This window comes from Phacochoerus africanus, chromosome 10, assembly GCF_016906955.1.
Source record: "Phacochoerus africanus isolate WHEZ1 chromosome 10, ROS_Pafr_v1, whole genome shotgun sequence".
Classification (NCBI taxonomy): Eukaryota; Metazoa; Chordata; class Mammalia; order Artiodactyla; family Suidae; genus Phacochoerus; species Phacochoerus africanus.
In genome coordinates, this window is record NC_062553.1 from 130,605,257 (window position 1) to 130,625,514 (window position 20,258).

Below are 20,258 nucleotides of genomic sequence, written 5' to 3' on the forward strand. Positions count from 1 at the left end.
CAGGACATTACATCCAAGAAAATCAGAGTATACATTCTTCTCAAGTGCACATGGAACATTCTCAAGGATTGATCACATACTAGGGCACAAAGCTAACCTCAACAAATTTAAGAATGCAAAAATTATTGGAGTTCCTGTCATGGCTCAGCGGAAAGGAATCTGACTAGCATCCATGAGGACACAGGTTCCATTTCTGGCCTTGCTCAGTGAGTTAAGGATCTGGCATTACCAAGAGCTGTGGTGTAGGTTCCGGATGTGGCTCGGATCTGGTGTTGCTGTGGCTGTGGTGTAGGCCGGTGGCTACAGCTTCAGTTCAACGCCTAGCCCTTGGGAACCTCCACACGCCCCGGGTGCGGCCCTAAAAGGACAAAAAAAAAAAAAAAAAGAATACAGAAATGATTTCAAGTATCTTCTCTGACCACAATGCCATGAAACTAGAAATCAACCACAGGAAAAGAAATGAGAAAAAACTCACTACATGGAGACTAAACAACATGCTACCAAAAAACCAATAGGTCAATGAGGAAATCAAGAAGGAAATTAAAAAATACCTTCAGACAAATCATAATGAAGACACATCCACTCAAAATCTATGGGATGCCTCAAAAGCAGTGCTCAGAGGGAAATTCATAGCAATACAGGCCTTCCTCAAAAAAAGAAGAAAAATCTCAAATCGACAACTTAACCCACCACCTAAATGAATTAGGAAAAGAAGAACAAACAAAACCTGAAGTCAGCAGAAGGAAGGAAATCATAAAGATCAAAGAGGAAATTAATAAAATAGAGATTAAAAAAACAATGGAAGAAATCGATAAAACCAAGAGCTGGTTCTTTGAAAAGGTAAACAAAATTGACAAATCTCTGGCTATACTCACCAAGAAGAGGAGAGAAAAAACCCCAAATAAACAAAATAAGAAATGAAAATGGAGAAGTCACAACAGATGCTACAGAAACACAAAAAAAACATGAGAGGATACTATGAACATCTGTATGCCAACAAATTTAACAACCTAGAAGAAATGGACATCCTTTTAGAAATCTACAGCCTGCCAAAACTGAATCAAGAAGAAATAGATCAACTGAACAGACTGATCACTAGAAATGAAAAGGAATATGTCATAAAAACTCTCCCTACAAATAAAAGTCCAGGACCAGATGGCTTCACAGGTGAATTCTACCAAACATACAAAGAGGAACTTAAACCCATCCTCCTTAAACTTTTTCGAAAGGTTGAAGAAGAAGGAACACTCCCAAAGACATTCTATGATGCCACCATCAACCTAATTCCAAAACCAGACAAAGATACCGCCAAAAAAGAAAACTATAGGTCAATATCTTTGATGTATATAGATGCAAAAATTCTCAACAAAATTTTAGCCAACCGAATCCAACAACACATCAAAAGGATCATACACCACGACCAGGTGGGATTCATCACAGGTGCACAAGGATGGTTCAACATATGCATCAATCAACACCATACACCACATTAACAAAAGAAAAGTCAAAAACCACATGATCATCTCAATAGATGCAGAAAAGCATTTGACAAAGTCCAACATCCATTCATGATAAACTCTCACCAACGTGGGTATAGAGGGAACATACCTTAACATAATCAAAGCCATTTATAACAAACCCACAGCAAATATAATACTCAATGGAGAAAAGCTGAAAGCCTTCCCACCAAAATCTGGAACAAGACAAGGATACCCACTCTCACCACTGTTATTCAACATAGTACTAGGAGTCTTAGCCACAGCAATCAGACAAACAAAAGAAATAAAAGGCATCCAAATAGGAAGAGAAGAGGTAAAACTGTCACTGTATGCAGATGACATGATACTATATATAGAAAATCCTAAGGACTCCACACAAAAACTACTCGAACTGATCAACAAATTCAGCAAAGTAGCAGTATATAAGATGAACATTCAGAAATCAGTCACATTTCTGGATACTAACAATGAAACATTAGAAAAGGAATACAAAAATACAATACCCTTTAAAATCACACCCAAAAATCAAATACCTGGGAATAAACCTGACCATGGAGGAAAAGGACTTATATGCCAAAAACTATAAAACATTCATCAAGGAAATGAAAGAGGATTCAAAGAAATGGAAAGATAGTCCATGCTCCTGGGTGGGAAAAATTATTATTGTAAAAATGGCCATACTACCCAAAGCAATCTGCAGATTCAATGCAACCCCTATCAAATTACCCATGACATTTTCCACAGAACTAGAGCAAACAATCCAAACATTTATATGGAAGCACAAAAGACCCAGAATTGCCAAAGCAATCCTGAGGAACAAAAACCAAGCAGGAGGCATAACTCTCCCAGACTTCAGGCAATATTACAAAGCCACAGTCATCCAGACAGTGTGGTGCTGGTACCAAAACAGACAGACAGACCAATGGAACAGAATAGAGAACTGGGAAATAAACCCAGACACCTATGGTCAATTAATCTTTGACAAAGGAGGCAAGAACATAAAATGGGAAAAAGACAGTCTCTTCAGCAAGTGATGCTGGGAAGCCTGGACAGCTGCATGCAAAGCAATGAAACTAGAACATACCCTCACACCATGCACAAAAATAAACTCAAAATGGCTGAAAGACTTAAACATAAGACAAGACACCACCAAACTCCTGGAAGAGAACATAGGCAAAACATTCTCTGGCATCAACCTTAGGAATATTTTCTCAGGTCAGCCTCCCAAACAACAGAAATAAGAGCAGAAATAAAGCAATGGGACCTAATCCAACTGACAAGCTTTTGCGCAGCAAAGGAAACCAAAAAGAAAACAAAAAGACAACTTACAGAATGGGAGAAATTAGTTTCAAATGATGCAATGTGTCAAGAGACACATTTCTACAATATTTTCTTAGCCTCTTTGCTGAAAACTCCATCTTGTCCCGCTTTACTTTACCCCATCTTCCTGCTTGGAAAAGAGTCGCAGTGCTGGTAAATGACTTAAGCTTAAGAACAAAGACCTAAAGGCATAAGTTATTCATAGGGTCAGCTGAATGAGGACTTAATGCGTTGGTCTAGGCACGTGGGACCTGTGCAGATTTGCACAGCATGATACGTCCTCTTAAGAATTAAAGAAAGAGGAGCCTCCTGGCCCCAAGGGGTTTATGAGGGGTCTTTAGCAGGATATGCATTAGCAAGGAGAACTGAGGTGCAAACCTAGGGTTACTGCAGATAGGCTGGCCGTCTGCAGAAGCACAATGGTGACTCTCTAGATGCTAAGCATAGAGAGCTGACGCCAAGCTTTCTCAAATGCTAATGATTGTTAAATGCCTAAAGGTCAGAAGAAAAGCTTAATCAGAAACTGGCCATGTGACTTTTAAAATAACTTAAAAAAAGCTATATCCTGCACCTACAACCCCCTCCTCACTTGACAGAATCCTCAAGAGCACAATAAAAGCAGTGTGGTTTCTTGAGGCAGGGCTCTTGGTCCCTGAGACCTTGAGTCCCCCGGTTCCCACCTTTACTTAAGATAAATGTCTCTGTGTCGTGTTTTATGTTAACTTTTTTTCCTTAAGTTTCCCAGCACCCGTTCTTCAGCCCCATCCTGCGGAGCTGGTCTTGGCAGCAACAGACAAGGGCTTAATCTCTAAAATATACCAGCAACTTATGCAACTCAACAGCAAAAAAAGCCAACAACCCAATGGAAAAATGGGCAAAAGACCTGAATAAACATTTTTCCAAGGAAGATATACAGATGGCCAATAAGCACATGAAAAAATGCTCCACATCCCTGATTATTAGAGAAATGCAAATCACAACTACCACGAGATACCACCTCACACCAGTCAGAATGGCCATCACTAGTAAGTCCACAAATAACAAATGCTGGAGTGGGTGTGGAGAAAAGGGAACCCTCCTGCACTGTTGGTGGGAATGTAAACTGGTACAACCACTATGGAGAACAGTCTGGAGATACCTTAGAAATCTATACATAGAACTTCCATATGACCCAGCAATCCCACTCTTGGGCATATATCCAGACAAAACTTTCCTTGAAAAAAACACATGTACCCGCATGTTCATTGCAGCACTATTCACAATAGCCAAGACCTGAAAACAACCCAAATGTCCATGGACAGACAATAGGATTAGGAAGCTGTGGTATATACACACAATGGAATACTACTCAGCCATAAAAAGAACAAAATTATGCCAGTTGCAACAACATGGATGGAACTAGAGACTCATACTGAGTGAATTAAGTCAGAAAGAGAAAAGACAAATACCATGATATCACATATCTGGAATCTAATTTATGGCACAAATGAACCTTTCCACAGAAAAGAAAATCATGGACTTGGAGAACAGACTTGTGGTTGCCAAGGGGGAGGGGGAAGGGAGTGGGATGGAGGGGGAGCTTGGGGTTAACAGATACAAACTATTGCCTTTGGAATGGATTAGCAATGAGATCCTGCTGTGTAGCACTGGGAACTATGTCTAGTCACTTATGATGGAGCCTGACAATGTGAGAAAAAAGAATGTATACATATATGTGTAACTGGGTCACCATGCCTTACAGTAGGAAAAAAAATTGTATTGGGGAAATAACTATTAAAAAGTAATTTTAAAAATTTTAAAAATAAAAACACAAAAGAACTGAATGAGGGCTTAAGACTGTATCCAATTCACAAGTGAAAAGAAATCCCTCGGTTTTTAAAAAAAGGAAAACAGAAACAAACAAACAAAAACTTACCAAGGAATTTCTTCTTTTCCTCCAATGTAAGTTTATGCAAAGCCTTCCAAAACATCACTATGGTGGGATGTGAATTGTCATACCCTTGCTCATAATGTGCATTCTAGAGAAAAATCAAAAAAAGAAAAAGTATTCAGGAAACAAACAAAAATTTTAATGCAAATTACAAGGCCTTTACGATGTACCTTTTCAAATGTTTCCCAGTCATAGTCTGTATTTCCAATAATGACATCCTTGAGTTCTTCGGGATGGAAAAATTCAATAATCTCCTTGTCACACACTCTGTAAAATCCTCTTTGAAACTCTTCATAAACTTCCTTCACAGAGATGTTGAAGACATAGTCGACATACTTAGAAATATACTCTCTCCTTTAAGGAAGCAAAAAAGGATTTCAGCTTTTACTGCAATACCCTGGACAATATCGGAGGAAGGAGTAAAAAGAAGGATGATAAAAAAGTAAGAGCTGGAATAGCTATTAATTGGGTGCTTGCCAGGTGGCATGGACTGTTTGAGCTGTTTTTCATACACTATCTAATATCTTGATAAATCAGGCAGCTTCTTACAGCATCTTGGATACGAGGAAACAGACACGGTGAAGGTACACGAGAGCTCGAGGTCACACGGTTACGAGAACAGACAGAAGAGCAAAGGACTGGAAGAATAAAACTTGCGCTGCCATCTCCAGGGAGTGGGCTCGGGAGATATGGGGAAGCCTCCCATTTTATTTTATACACTTCTGTACTGTCTGAATTTTTCACAGTGAATAATTCTTATTTATGGTTAAACACAGAGAGGGGATGTACACATCTAGCTATGATGGAGCAGCTGGTCGCAAAGGTTCCCAGTGAGAAGAATTAGAAAAAGCCAGGTAAGATACACAAGCACGTGTAGCTCCAGGCTTCCCCATCTGAGTCAAGACTCTGGATCTAAGAGAGGGGAGCTCCCTGAGGTGAGCCCAGCTCTTTATGTGTAGTTTCTTCCTTTGGGTACATCTGCCATTTCTTTCAGGGAAAGGGGCCAGGCAATCAATAACACCATGGATAAACTGGGGTATATTCATCGAACATGCCACAGAACTAGAAATGTCCTTTTTGTTGTTGCTGTTGTTTGGTAGGGCTATACCCACCACATATGGAAGCTCCCAGGCTAGGGACTGAATCAGAATTGCACCCACAGGCCTACACCACAGCCACAGCTACGCGGGATCCTTAACCCACTGAGCAAGGCCAGGGATCAAACCCGCATCCTCATGGATACTAGTTGGTAACCTGCTGAGCCAAAAAGGTTCCATTTCTTGATCGGCACACTTAGAAATGGTGTATTTTCTGTATGTTACACCACAATACAAAGGTTTTTAAAAGAACGATTTTAAAAATTAAAGAAAAATCTTTGGCTTAGGCCAGAATACTCCCTAGATTATCTCTTTGCCACTCTGACCGTCAGGGGGACGGTGTATGATCCCAAACTCTGTGGCTCTAAATGGCATCCCATGAGGTGCTGGGAGGTCAAGATACCACAGTGACATCTACTACCGGTAACTAAACCAGTGTCTCCTGTGGACCAGGCACCACCACGGGCTCTTCGGGCACTGGATATGCAACCGTGAACGCGACAAAGTCCCTGCCATCGTGCAGCTCCTAAGAGCCAGGGGAAACACTCAGCAAGACCTCCTAAAGGAAGGTAACGCGTGACAGACAGCAAAGAAGTAACAGGGAAGGGGACAGCGAGAGAGCTCAGTGATCTAACAGGAAGCTAGGGAACAGCCCCTCCCAGAAAGCCCCTTCCCTCCCCTCCTGCACACAAATGCCAGGGGGCACACGCGTACTACCACACACACGCATGACGACTGCTTTACCGAGAAAGGGTTAATCAAGAAAGAAAAATTATAACCACGAGGAATTTTTAGAGCTCAGTGCAGTAACTACAGTATATAAACAAAACGAGTATTTCACGTGTTTGTACCTACTTGTTAGTCTGGTTGACGATGACGTCACTTCCACGAGGAATTAGGTCCACGCTGTTTTTGTCCCAATGCATCTGGAACCACAGACGAATTTAGACAGTATCTCCAGTATAACCCCAATCAATCTACCATCAACAAAAATACTTTGGAACACACCTCTTTTCCTCAAGAATCTGACGAAGTGTACATTTTGACATAAAAATCATAAGGAGTGTACAATTAAAAATCAACACCTCTGCAGTTCCCCATGTGGCACAGTGGAAACGAATCTGACTAATATCCATGAGGACGCAGGTTCGACCCCTGGCCTCTCTCAGTGGGTTAAGGATCTGGCGTTGCCGTGAGCTGTGGTATAGAAATTAACACCTTTATCATGTAGAAAGAAAATGAAAATTTTTTTTTTTTGGTCTTTTTGTCTTTTTAGGGCTGCACCCATGGCACATGGAGGTTTCCAGGCTAGGGGTCTAATGGGAGCTACAGCTGCCAGCCTACACCACAGCCACAGCAATGCCAGATCTGAGCCACATCTGCCACCTACACCACAGCTCACGGCAACGCCGGATCTCAACCCACTGAGCGAGGCCAGGGGTGGAACCTGCATCCTCATGGTTCCTAGTCGGATTCATTTCCACGGCACCATGATGGGAACTCCGGAAAATGAATTTTTGTAAAAGCTTGACTTGTCTATTTTAACTGATCATATGGAAAAATTAATTGGAAAATCGCCATACCCAGTATTCTCTTTACACAGTACAGACCTAGTGTGGCATATCTGCAAAAAAACAGCCACGAATTCTCCCATCCTGCTATTCAGGCCCCTTGGCAATGTGACTTGGCAACCCCTCCATCACAGGGTCGGTCTCTTCCGCTCTTGAACTTGGGTGCGGCCACCTGAAGCACTTTGGCCAAGGAGATCTGATAGGAGCAAAAGCTGGAAAGGAAGCTTGTGTGCTGGGGCTGGCCATCTCCTTCTGCTCTCTGTAACCCTGAGACCCCTCTGTGACCAAGCCTCAGCTAGCCTACTGGAGGATAAGGGACCACAAGAACGGAGACAGCTGCCCCCGCTGACAGCCCTCAGCCAGCAGCCTGCTAACGAGCAGGTATGTGAGCGGGGCCACTGAGGACCACGCAGCATGGCCAAGTCAGCCCAGCCCAGAGACCCACAGACTCCCGTTTGCTGTGTTAAGCCACCAAGTTACGTGTTGTCTGTTACACATAGTAAAATCTAACTGATACGTCCAGCTTATGAAAAAGAAGGACAAACACCTTTTCTACTAGTAATTCAAACTTTTGCAGTTTTCCATGAAAGTTGAAGTATATGAGGGTGAATCAGATTAAATATGATCTATGATTGAGTTCTATTACTCACGTTAAAATGGACATGAAATATTTCTCCAAAGTCGTCGTCTTCATAATCCAGGAGTGTTTGCAAACTCCTAAAGAACAAATAATTATACTCTTAAGAAGTCAATAATCACGACGGCTAGATAGCTCCCCTCAAATAAATGTCAAGGTCACGCCTCTTCTCAAGGTGGGAGGTCAGGTTCAGTTCACAGCACCTGCTTCTGTGTGTTGACAGTCTGACTACGGCCAGATCTCAACTAAAAGTGTGAGCTTAAGAGGTTTCTTTGCTATTCTGCAGGCTCCCCAACCAATTCTCTTCTCTCCACCCTGCCTTTACTCAGAGGCCGTAGCCTTCCATGCAGAAAAGGATCGCCGACATGCCTACAGACACTAGAACGCGTTCAAATTGGTGTTACCTCTCATCAAGCTTTTACACCTTACAGAGTAACAGATTTAATCATCAGGTACCAGTTAACATCTTTGAGGATTCGCGGGTCCAAGGACCTTCTCTGTACCTCCTGTCCCAATATCCTCAAGCGTAAGACGGACCTAAAATTTGACTACCTTAGTTACCGCAGAGCATCTGTGAGAACAGAGGTTATGTCAGGACGAAGAGCAGCCAGCCTTTATAATCCCGTCTCCCGTCTTTACAAATACTTTAAAAGTGATACATTGCGTATTATATCATGTGCCCCGTCACTCAGCAAACATTTATTAAGTACCTGACAAGGGATGCCAAGCTGAGACTAAGACAGTAGTATCAATAAACCCTGAGAGGAGTAGGTAACACATGCTGATGCAAGCCTGCTACAGCGAGGCCAGATACATGCAGCCAGAAACGGTGCAAACGGTACAGGTCCGGCTTGGGAGAGCCTGGTCGACTCTTCCTCAAGGAGGCACATCACTGGGGAAGGTCTCTGGGAGAAGGAGGAATTCAAGTTGATGTAGTTTTTTTTGTTGTTTTTTTGGTTTTTTTTGGCCTGCTGGACTTTTTATTACTGTGCTGTGACAAAACACTGCATCTTGTACTATGGTCTCATAATAAAACAGATCATGTTTTATTTATTGTGTTTGGGGGGGGCTGAGGGAGCGGAACGGGAACTCAAGTGACAGAACTGGATTCATCACGTAACACGTGATCCTCTGTCAGTACATGTCCGTGTGCGGCTTATTTGCTTATTTACGGTGTCTATGAAGAACACCTGTGAACCTGCCTCCCCAGAGAACAACTGAATCATTGTCCACATCCTACGCCTACCCACGGGGGGCACCTCCCTTAGCCTATTTGTCTACCACCCCCCAAATGTTCTACGAACATCTACAGTTTGAAGATTATCATTTCTCTTCAATCAGATGATTTCTTGATGAACACAGAACTTCATTCATCTTATTTTAAATGTATCAGTCCTTCAATCTTGTACTTTTTTGTCTTGCTTAAGAAATCCCTTTGGTGAGAAAAGCATTTGTCCATAATTGCATCACTTTTCCATCCAATATTTAAGTCCTTTATCCACATGCAGTTGATTTTTGTACATGCACTTATCGAGCAGTACTGCTACTCCCATTGATCTAATATGCTACCTCTTAACAAAGGGCCATGAGTATAGGGGTCAGTTTTTATAGTCCCTGCCCACTGGAAAGCCTGTATCAATACCATACAGTCCTAATTAATATAGCTAATGATTTTTTTTTTGTCTTCTTGCCATTTCTAGGGCCGCTCCTGCGGCATATGGAGGTTCCCAGGCTAGGGGTCAAATCAGAGCTGTAGCCACCGGCCTACGCCAGAGCCACAGCAACTCGGGATCCAAGCCATGTCTGCAACCTACACCACAGCTCACGGCAACACCGGATCCTTAACCTACTGAGCGAGGCCAGGGATCGAACTCGCAACCTTATGATCCCTAGTCGGATTCGTTAACCACTGAGCCATGATGGAAACTCCCAGCTTTCTAGTGATTCTTGATATCTGGTAGGCCAAGTTCCCCATCCTTATTCACCTTACAAATTATTTCTGGTTATTCTTGGCCTTTGATCATCTGTATAAAGTTTAAGTCAGCTTATCAAGTTTTTTTTAAAGCCTGCTGGGATTAAAATAGAAATTTTACTGAATATGGAGATTAGTGATTCTCAAAGTGTGATCCAGACCAACAACTCAGGGAATCCCTGAGGCCTTTACAGAGCAGTCCACAAGGTCAAAGCTGTTTTCATAAGATGTCATTTCCCTCCTTCACATTCTGTCATGAATACGGAACAGTCTTCTAGAGGCTACTGATGGCTAACAGAACGAGAGTGCACTGCTGCACTGAAAATATTTATCACTTTTAATTTCTCATACTGTACATACTGACAGATGTACCCAATGTAAGTAAAAACTCTTTGGGGGGTTCCTCTCTTAATTTTTAAGTCTTGAGACCTAAAAGTCTGAGAAACGCTAATATAGATTTAATGGTCTTTACTAGGTCTAGGAAAGTATTTAGCTTATTAAGTCTTCCCTGGCATAAGCATTGTTTAAGTCATTTCCGGGTTTTCAGTGAAAAATATAACACATTTGTCTCCTCCTTCCCAAATCTTGTGTTTCAGTATTTTTTTTTCTCCTCATCTTATTAGTGTAAGTAGCAGAACAATAACAGTTGGGTTCCGGAGCCAGACTCTGTGTTCCGATCACAGACCTGTCAGTCACCATGGGGCAAGTTACCTAACTTGTCTGCATTTCAGCTTCCTCATCTGTAAAACAGGGATCATAAGAAGAGGGTCATACTATTGCTCTCCTTCTTTCAAAAATCTCCATAGCATTCCACTGCTTAAACACACCAAAAATATCCATTCCCTTACTGTAGAACATTTCAGAGGTCTATATATCATAAACTATCTAATACAATTTGCATTAGCATACATACATCTTTGCATGATTGTGTATTTCTTTTGTTTTCTGTCTTTTGTCTTTTTAGGGCCATACCTGCAGCATATGGAGGTTCCCAGGCTAGGGGTCAAATCAGAGCTGTAGCCAATGGCCTACCCCGCAGCCACAGTAACATGAGATCCGAGCCGCGTCTGCAACCTACGCCACGGCTCACGGCAATGTGGGATCCTTAACCCACCACGTGAGGCCAGTGATCGAACCTGCATCCTCATGGATGCTGGTCAGATTCGTTTCCGCTGAGCCCCGATGGGAACTCCTGCTTGTGTGTTTCTGAATGTGGAAGGTCTAGGGGTCGAAATGCTGGGTCAAAGGAGCACATTTGCTGGGATTCTAAGCACAGGAGTCCCTGGACCATGGTTTTACTTTCCCCCATTTCAGTTATCTGTGGTCTACCCACTACAACTGGAAAAACATATTAAACAGAAAATTCCAGAGTTAATAATTCATCAGTTTTGAACTGCATGCCGTTCTGAGTAGCGTGCTGAAATCTCACACAATCCCTCTATCTGCCTGGTACGAGAATCATCCCTTTCTCTGACCTATCTCACCTGTTAGTCACTTAGCAGCTGTCCCACGACCACCGCAGCATCACAGTGCTTGCATTATTTTACTGAATAATGGCCCCCAAGCGCAGGAGTAGTGATGCTGGCAATTCAGATATACCAAAGAAAAACCATAAAGTATTTCCTTTAAGTGAAAATGTTAAAAAAAAAAAAAAAAAGAATAAAGAAAAGAAATCTGGAGTTCCCGTCGTGGCGCAGTAGTTAAGGAATCCGACTAGGAACATGAGGTTGCGGGTTCGATCCCTGGCCTTGCTCAGTGGGTTCAGGATCCAGCGCTGCTGTGAGATGTGATGTGGGTCGCAAACACGGCTTGGATCCCGCGTTGCTGGAGTGGATAAGCAATGGGGTCCTGCTGTATAGCACAGGGAACTGTTTCTAGTCACTTGCGATGGAACATGATAGAGGATGATGTGAGAAAAAGAATATACATATGTATGTGTGACTGGGTCAATTTACTGTGCAGCAGAAATTGACAGAAAACTGTAAATCAACTTATAATGGAAAAAATAAAGATGATATAAACTTAAAAGGATGGAATAGACTTTAGATTTGTACAATAAGATATTTTGAGAGAGAGACCCCACTCGCATAACTTTTGCTAGAGTATCTTATAATTACTGTATTTTACTATTATTATTATTAATTTCATATTGGGCCTAATTTATAAGTTAGGTTTTATCTTAAGTACATACACATAAGACAAAACATGGTACATATACGTATGGTGTGTGTGCCCGCCTCCGCCACAGCCACAGCCACATCAGATCCGAGCCGCATCTGCGACCTACACCACAGCTCAAGGCAACGCTGGATCCTTAACCCACTGAGCGAGGCCAGGGATCAAACCCGAAACCTTGTGGTCCCTAGTTGGATTCGTTTCCGCTGCACCACGACAGGAACTGCTCAACCTCCACTTTCATTAGCAAGCCCTGAAATTTGAGTGAAACTTTGCCCAAACCCTTGCTGACACTACACAGCATCAATATTTCCAACCACAACTGGTCCATACTGGCCTCTCAGGTCACCATGCATTCCATGGTCACTAGAGGACGGACCGCCTTTTAATTTACGAGCCATTTCCACTGCTTCTTCTGTGGGTTGTTTTCTTGTAGACTGTTGATTTTTCTCACGGATGTGCAGGAACACTTTATACAGCAGAAAGGGTCATGAAGCCTTTCTATTCTATGTCACCAGTATGTTTTTGGAGGTGCTAGCTTGTTCTTCAACTTATGAGTTAGTTTTCATTTTAAAAGTGATGATATAAAACAACTTTTAAAATAAACATCGATTGCAGTATTTGCACCAAGGTGTAACTTGTGCTCTGTCGTGTCTGTCTCCACAGAAATTAATTCCAAAGATTAATAGAAGCAGTGCGAACTAATTATACAAAAAGTCAACTTTCTTTAATTTTAGAAAGTTACAGTACCATCTAACAATTCTTGCCAAAGTTAAAATTGGTGAAACTACCTAGAATGCTACTGTTGAACATGAAAATATTACTGGGGTGTGTGTTCAACATGTGTTATGTGTCGTGTCTGTGAATGGGGTTGTGTCACACATACGTTATTCAGGCTTCTGAAAAAGCAACTATGTCAACTTACCGTCCCAAAACAGGGCTGAGTTCTTTCAAGTCTTCCAACGACGGCACTTGGTCCAACAGTTTCTTAAACAGAGCCAGTGGGAAAGGGATGTTGGCAACATTGCAATTGAACAGAGAAAGTCCACAAAGAATCCCAAAGAAGAAATAACTCTTATTCTCAAATTTAGGCTGAAAAGAGAAGAAGAAGAAGAAAAAAAAAAAACCTTAATGTATTATGTATTTTTACCAGTACAATGGAACATTTATATTAGGTAAGCATTTTTTTCCCCTTCCGCAAAACAGAATCACAAATTAAGAGCAAAAACCTTCAGATGAAAATACGTAAAAAGGGTTTAAAGTCAATCATTCGGTCCATTTAAATCCCTGCCACGGTTTCAGTACGAAAAGCATTACCAGGGTGGGGGTGAGGGGACAGGGGGGTTGTTGCTTAGGGGGAAAAACTGCAATGAGCAGCAGACTCGTCCCAGAGAGGGAACGCACCGTGTAAAGGATACGGACACTAAGACTGTGTTACAGCCATCAGATTTGCGAAGGTACTAGACCTTATTACCCTGACCACTAAAAAGAAATAACCATCACTACCATGGCAATGACAGTACAAATGCATCAAATCGACACGCCGTCCACCTTAAATTTATACAACGTTGTACGTCAAATACAGTCCAGTAAGAAACAGTAAAAGTATTAACAGGAATAGGCTCAGTAATTCTCATAAAGTCAGTTTTCACAGTTTCTTTTCAGAGCCTTTCGTCTTCAAATTCACTGGGGAAAACAACATAAACAAAGAATGAGTGCCTGAGAAAGCAGGAGTTCCTTTTTCACACCTCTAATTCCACGCATGGTCAGACGCATCCCTGGCTTAGGTTCTCCCGGGTGGACACGGGAACTCAGGGAAAGAGGATCCCCACGCCAGAGAATGAAGACGCATCTCCACAATTACACCTGTAACTCCTCTCCTGCAATCCAGCGGAGATAACCCAACTTCCGACGGCCCATCCCCGCACCCTTTCTCTCAGGCAACACCGAAGCCAAGCAACGAAGACTCACCCTGGCAGGAAACCACATGCAGGAAGCGTCTTCGGGGTACATGAACAAGCCGTACTCCGGCTGGGTCAGTTCTTCAAACAGACAGTGGAAGAACTCTGCCCGGACCCCTCCAAAGTCATAGGCGATTTCTCCACTGAAGGACACCTGAGGAGACAGGGCCGCGCTCTGGATGCTGCGTGTTTGATCCCATTTAATAATCAACTACGGGCCCGAGCACTCAGGAGGTATTAGGGTCATAAGCAAATTACTCCTGTCAGCGTCTTTCATTCTCCCATTCATTCTACGAGGCTGACGAGGCTTCGAGCATTTAACTTTCCTGAGGTTACACAGTCGCCCAGAGGCGCAGCCTCGATTTCATCCTGTATCTTTCAAACCTGAGAACGTGCATGAACTGGACCTCATTTTTATAATCATAAGTACGTTAAGGAAGATGAAAATAAACATAAAGAAATCATAAACATGAGGTTTTTCAAAAAACTGAAAAACCAAAGCCCACACAGAGCATTTATTGGCTTGGCTGCTGACTCCAGGAGAAAGTGTGTCCCCTCCTGGAGAGACTCGATCACGACCAATCTCTGCTCTGCCGTCACTCGCCCCCTCGCTGCTCTTCCTTCTTGGGAAGCTTCACTTAAGTGTATCAACGTGTTAAGTTTGTACCCTTAAAAGAATAAAAAAAACCTCAACGCCACTGTTTCCAACAGTACTGGCTTCCTCTACTCTAGGTTGCCAACTTTCAGAGGTTTATGTACACCAACCTCTTTTTTTTTTTTTTTTTAAGGCTGCACCTGCAGCACATGGAAGTTTTGCAAGTTCCCAGGCTAGGGATCCAATCAAAGCTGTAGCTGCCAGGCTAAGGCACAGCCACAGCAATGCCGGACCCTTAACCCACTGAGTGGAGCCAGGGATCAAACTGGCTTCCTCACGGATGCTAGCTGGGTATGTTACCGCCGAGCCACAATGGGAACGCCAATGGACACCAACTTCTAAACCCATTTCTCTATTTCTGTGCTTCTCTCCAAGAGGACCGGGAACATGCAACATCTCAATTCCAAGGACCTAAGTTCTCTCCCTGATGCTCCCAGTTCACTTGGCACCCCGACTGCCTTCGCTCTGCTCGCCGTCTTCCGCCCTTGCTTTGCTCTCTCTGATGACGCACTCTTTCGGCTTTTACTTCTGTCTTTTTCCTGCTGCTCCACTAGAAATTCCCTGCAATTCTACGCCAGCCCTTCCGTCCTTTCTGTTCTCTCCCCAAATGCTCGCTTTACTATTTAAACCTCATTCATCACTTGCAGGCACTGAACCCTCACAGCCATTCTGCCTTCTCTCCTGATGGACACACACTCGTTCCAGACGCCCGCTCGGCATTTATCTGGATGTTCCCACGGCACTTCCAAAAGCTCCTCTTCCTGGTTTATGTGGATGAATGCCTCCTCCGCTTTGCAGAGAAGCAAGTTTCAAACCTAAGTGAATTATTAGAAATCTTCATAAGAAGACCAAGTGTCAAACCCTTTCCTCGCCCCTTCATATGGGCGAGCTCCTCAGTCTTACAAAGCCTTAGTTTCCCCACCTGATTACCAGAAAGATTAAGCGGGATGACACCGGTAAAACGCCTCACGGTCTGGCAGATGCTTATCAAATGTTACCCAAACGGCAAAAAAGGATGAATGAAATATAAAAGTGGAGCTAAAATACCTGAGTGGACTGGCCGGCTGACACAAAATCATTAAAATCATATACTGAGGTCACTAGGGTTTTAAAAACCTTTGGAGTTCCCAGGTTAAGATCTGGCATTGTCCCTGCTGTAGCTTGGGGCACTGCTGTGACTTGGGTTCATTCAATCCCTGGCCCCAGAATTTCTGCGTGCCACAGGCACGGCCAAAAAAAATTATCTACGTGCAAAAATTCTGTAGAAATGCCAACTCTAACTGCAGACTGCAGTGCAACATACTTTTAAAATAGTATCTTGAGCTTTAGTGAAGTCAATTGCTATTTTGTTTTTTCAAGTCAAAGCTCTGCTTTATTACTGACGGTTTTTTAAATTTTTTTATAATTGATCTACAATGCTCTGTGAATTTCTGCTGTAGAGCAAAGTGACCCAGTTATACCGATATATACCTTCTTTTCCTCATATATTATCTTCCATCACGTTCCACCACAAGTGACTGGAGGTAGTTCCCTGTGCTATATGGCAGGACAAGTCTCATCCGAGGACAGGTGACAAACTGATGTCTCCCACCGAAACAAACACACTCTAATAAATATTATCAGGAACATCTTGATTAAGTGGAAGGTCCAGAGCCTGAGGGCCCAAATCCTGGCTCTGATACTCATCAGCTGTCTTGCCCCGGGATAAATGACTGAATGGTTCTGTACCTCAGTTTCCCCGTCTGTTAAAGGAGGAAAAACCAGAACTGTCTACAGTCTGGTTGAAGGGGTTACACAAGCAAGTGTAAAGCTTTTACAACAGTTCCTGGCATGAGGAAAACATTCATTAGATCCTCGAGCCATCATTAGTCTTCTGTGTCGAATACCTCTTCGTAAGACAAGTTACACAGCATTTAAGCCAAAGATCATTAACGAACGTTCAGAGCATGGTGACGTCTACAACGACAGCCTCAAAAAGCTCCCGTCGTGGCTCAGTGGTGAACGAATCTGACTAGGACCATGAGGTTGCGGGTTCGGTCCCTGCCCTTGCTCAGTGGGTTAAGGATCTGGCATTGCCGTGAGCTGGGGTGTAGGTTGCAGATGCGGCTTGGATCCCACGGTGCTGTAGCTCTGGCGTAGGCTGGCAGCTACAGCTCCGATTGGACCTCTAGCCTGGGAACCTCCATGTGCCACGGGAGTGGCCCTAGAAAAGGGAAAAAGACCAAAAAAAAAAAAAAGAAAGCTATGTAGTTAATAAAGAGACTCTCCTCTCTTCCACAAAGCCATCTGGGCTGCTGCGTGAAAAAGGAAATGCACCTTCATTCCTCCTCTGTGCCAACCCCATCTCACCGGAACCCTTAAAAGTGATGACCAGCCCGGCTGGATCCAGCCTCAGGACGGACTGGACCCCTTGGGGCGAGCAGCAGGCTCTCCACCCGATCAGGGTGGGGGAGGACAACCCTGCCACCTGCTGCTCCTCAGCCGGAGCGGACTGACAGTCCACAGCCGAGGCGAGTGGGGAGTTAGGGGAACACCCCTGCAGACAGCGCCAGCCAGCAAGGAGCTACATCCCCCTCTGGAAGGCCCACTGTTACATTCCGTTCTGCTTCCCTTCTCTCTGCAGCAAGAGCATTAAGTGAGACTTATACTTCACCCGTAACTCTCTCCTCAGATCTTCATTCTCGTATCGACTTAGCTGACTCAACACATCCTCGATCAAGTGACCCCTTCTCACTAGCAGGTTCACGGTGGGCAGGCGCGCTAATTCAGACCCTTCTTGTCCCAGGATGCCGGCCAATGGCATATAGGCTCGTATTTTCTTCTGCTGCGAAGAGAAGGATGTTTCCCTTTAGGTTGCCATTTGCTCGAAGAAGAAATGTACAAAGTGTAATAAACTGGGTCCGTTTATTACAAGTGCATGTCACAGGCACTGATGGAAAAAGCCCTAAAACCCCGCAGGAGACAGGCTGCATATTCAGTGTTCAGCCCCAGCGAGCAGCAAAAACACAGGACCTGGGGAATGCAAAGCTTGAATACAAAGCTTTGTGGGGCCAACGTGGGTGAGCAGGAATGAGCCCAACTGCAGGCTCCGCTGGACCACTTTATCCTGAGAAAACACAATTACAAACATTTCCGTGACCAAGCCAATAATCATTAATAGACCAAGAGACTGATTCGTGAGCCTAGAGCAGTGCTCTGAAACTATCTGTTCTCATCAGGAAGAGAAGATGAGAAGTTAGAAAAGAAGCTGGGGGCAGGAAAAGTGCAGGATGAGAGACCTCCCTAAAGATGCCCTCTTCTAGGAGGAAAATCCAGGCAAGATTTTAGGGGGCAGATAATCTAGGAAGTTAACAGGAGAGACACAGGAGTTCCCCATCATGGCTCAGTGGTAACGAACCCGACTAGTATCAATGAAGATGTGGGTTCAATCCCTGGCCTCCCTCAGTGGGTCAAGGATCCGGCGCTGTGGTGAGTTGCAGTGTAGATCCAAGACATGGCTTGGATCCCACATTACTGTGGCTGTGGTGTAGGCTGGCAGCTGCAGCTCCAATTTGATCCCTAGCCTGGGAACTTCCATTGGCCACAGGCGCGACCCTAAAAAAAAAAAAAAATTCAAGAGAGAGGAGTTGAAGTAAAATGAAGGTCTTATATTTTTTCTTCTACTTTCCTTTGTTAAATATTTCAATAATATTTAATTAACTGCATTATGTATAAGTATCTACTTTTATGATATATATTTGAATATTATTCATGTATATACATACAGAGATGCGTATACAAACATAAAAGTGATAACAAGAGCTACCATTTTGGGGCACTCGGTGCGAGACACTGTTCTAAATGCTTTACCCATATGAACAAATTTCACCCTTTTAAAAATTCACTGAGGAGCGCACACTTTTGTGTGTGCAACGGATGGTCAAAAGGGACCTGGTGCAGAGCCCTGGGAACTCCACCCGAGAGTGTGCGATAACCTATGTGGGAAAAGAACCTGAAAAAGAATGCACACGTGTGTATGTGTAACTGAATTAAGTTTGCTTTACACCCAAAACTAACACAACACTGTGAATCAACTATACTTCAATAGACTTTTAAAACATGGACAAAAAATGCCATGAGGTACACTTCCTGAGGCATTTTCGATTGTCCAATTTTAAGGTGAAAACCACTGTGCTGGATATGCTGACCAACAGAACCAACTCAGCTGGTCACAGCAGGTGCATCTGAAAAGGAAGTACTTTTTACAAATCTTTATGGCGGCACCGTCACAGACTACCAGCCATTTATCTGGGTGTAAATTTCAAGAATCCTCTGTCACATCCGTTCATTCCCTCTTCTCTGTTTTCCCATTAGATTGGCCCTTCTTAAATATGGGGGCTAATATCATTCAAGCCCAAGGGCTCCGCGTACCATTCAGAAGACTACAGGCACCAACCTCCAGGTAAAAGCCCTACCATGAGTCCTAAGCTCTGTCCTTTGCTACTGAGGCCCTAAGATACCCCCAAGGCCAACCCAGCCCAAATTACACACTGTCTCACCTTCTTCATTAGAATGTAAGTTCTCTGAATGCTAGGACCACTGGCTTCACTAATGGGTGGCACCCTTATCACCCCCCAAATATTGTACATGGAAGAGCGTAGTTCATTTGCTAAGGGAGACAAAGAAATAGGCAGGCATACCTGTATTTTTAAAAGTGAATCTGCATGCAGGAGTTTAATTTTCGACAGAATATTAAAGATAAATGGAAAGTGACTGAATATGACAGGATACTGGATGTCTACTGAAGTGTCCTAAAAACGGAAATGACAACAATTCTGATAAATGAAAGGACAGAGAAATCTCACATCTTACCTCTTAGCCTTACCAGTACTTACAGCCAAAGCATTCCAAACTGCTCGTCAGGAGTACTCAGAACTATGAAATTCTAAGTGTTTCATATACATCAATGAAAGGCATAGAAATTTAGTATTTTCAGTGCTCATTTAATTTAGCCAGTCATTATAAACTATGGACATTTTCTCAAAGAGTCTATTCTGCTGCCACTTGTACTTCTTTTTTTTTTTTTTTTTTTGGACCACACCCACGACATACAGACCTTCTCAGGCCCGGGATCGAATCTGAGCCACAGCTGCAACCTGTGCCACAGCTGTGGCAATGCCGAGTCTTTAACCCACTATGACAGGACAGGGAATGAACCTGTGCCTCCACAGTGACCCGAGCCGCTGCAGTTAGATCCTTAGCCCGCTGCACCACAGTGGGAACTCCACCACCTGCACTTCTGACATGTAAATTAGTTCATACATGTTTGGAAAACAGGGGAATGATATAATGTAGACAGCTGGTTAGCTCAGATATGATTTTTGCCACGCAAAGACTGACATGCTAGAAAGAGAATTATAAACTTCAGCTAAAAGGAGGAAAAGGAGTTCCCACTGTTGTAC

The 20,258-nt window shown here is 43.3% G+C and overlaps 1 protein-coding gene across 5 annotated transcripts in view; it reads right to left on the reverse strand.

Annotated features, from left to right (window-relative positions):
* HERC5 (HECT and RLD domain containing E3 ubiquitin protein ligase 5) overlaps positions 1-20,258 on the reverse strand; it is a 55,230-nt gene that overhangs the window by 5,843 nt on the left and 29,129 nt on the right. For 2 of the 5 annotated variants that reach the window (XM_047798014.1, XM_047798013.1), the window contains exons 15-22: positions 19,497-19,607; positions 17,471-17,641; positions 14,173-14,316; positions 13,127-13,293; positions 8,068-8,134; positions 6,702-6,772; positions 4,920-5,103; positions 4,735-4,837 (exon numbers count right to left, since the gene is read on the reverse strand). In XM_047798014.1, the coding sequence (XP_047653970.1) occupies positions 4,735-4,837; positions 4,920-5,103; positions 6,702-6,772; positions 8,068-8,134; positions 13,127-13,293; positions 14,173-14,316; positions 17,471-17,641; positions 19,497-19,607 (1,018 nt within the window). The remainder of the gene's footprint in view (positions 1-4,734; positions 4,838-4,919; positions 5,104-6,701; positions 6,773-8,067; positions 8,135-13,126; positions 13,294-14,172; positions 14,317-17,470; positions 17,642-19,496; positions 19,608-20,258) is intronic. The other 3 variants (XM_047798015.1, XM_047798017.1, XM_047798016.1) reach the window with 3 other exon arrangements.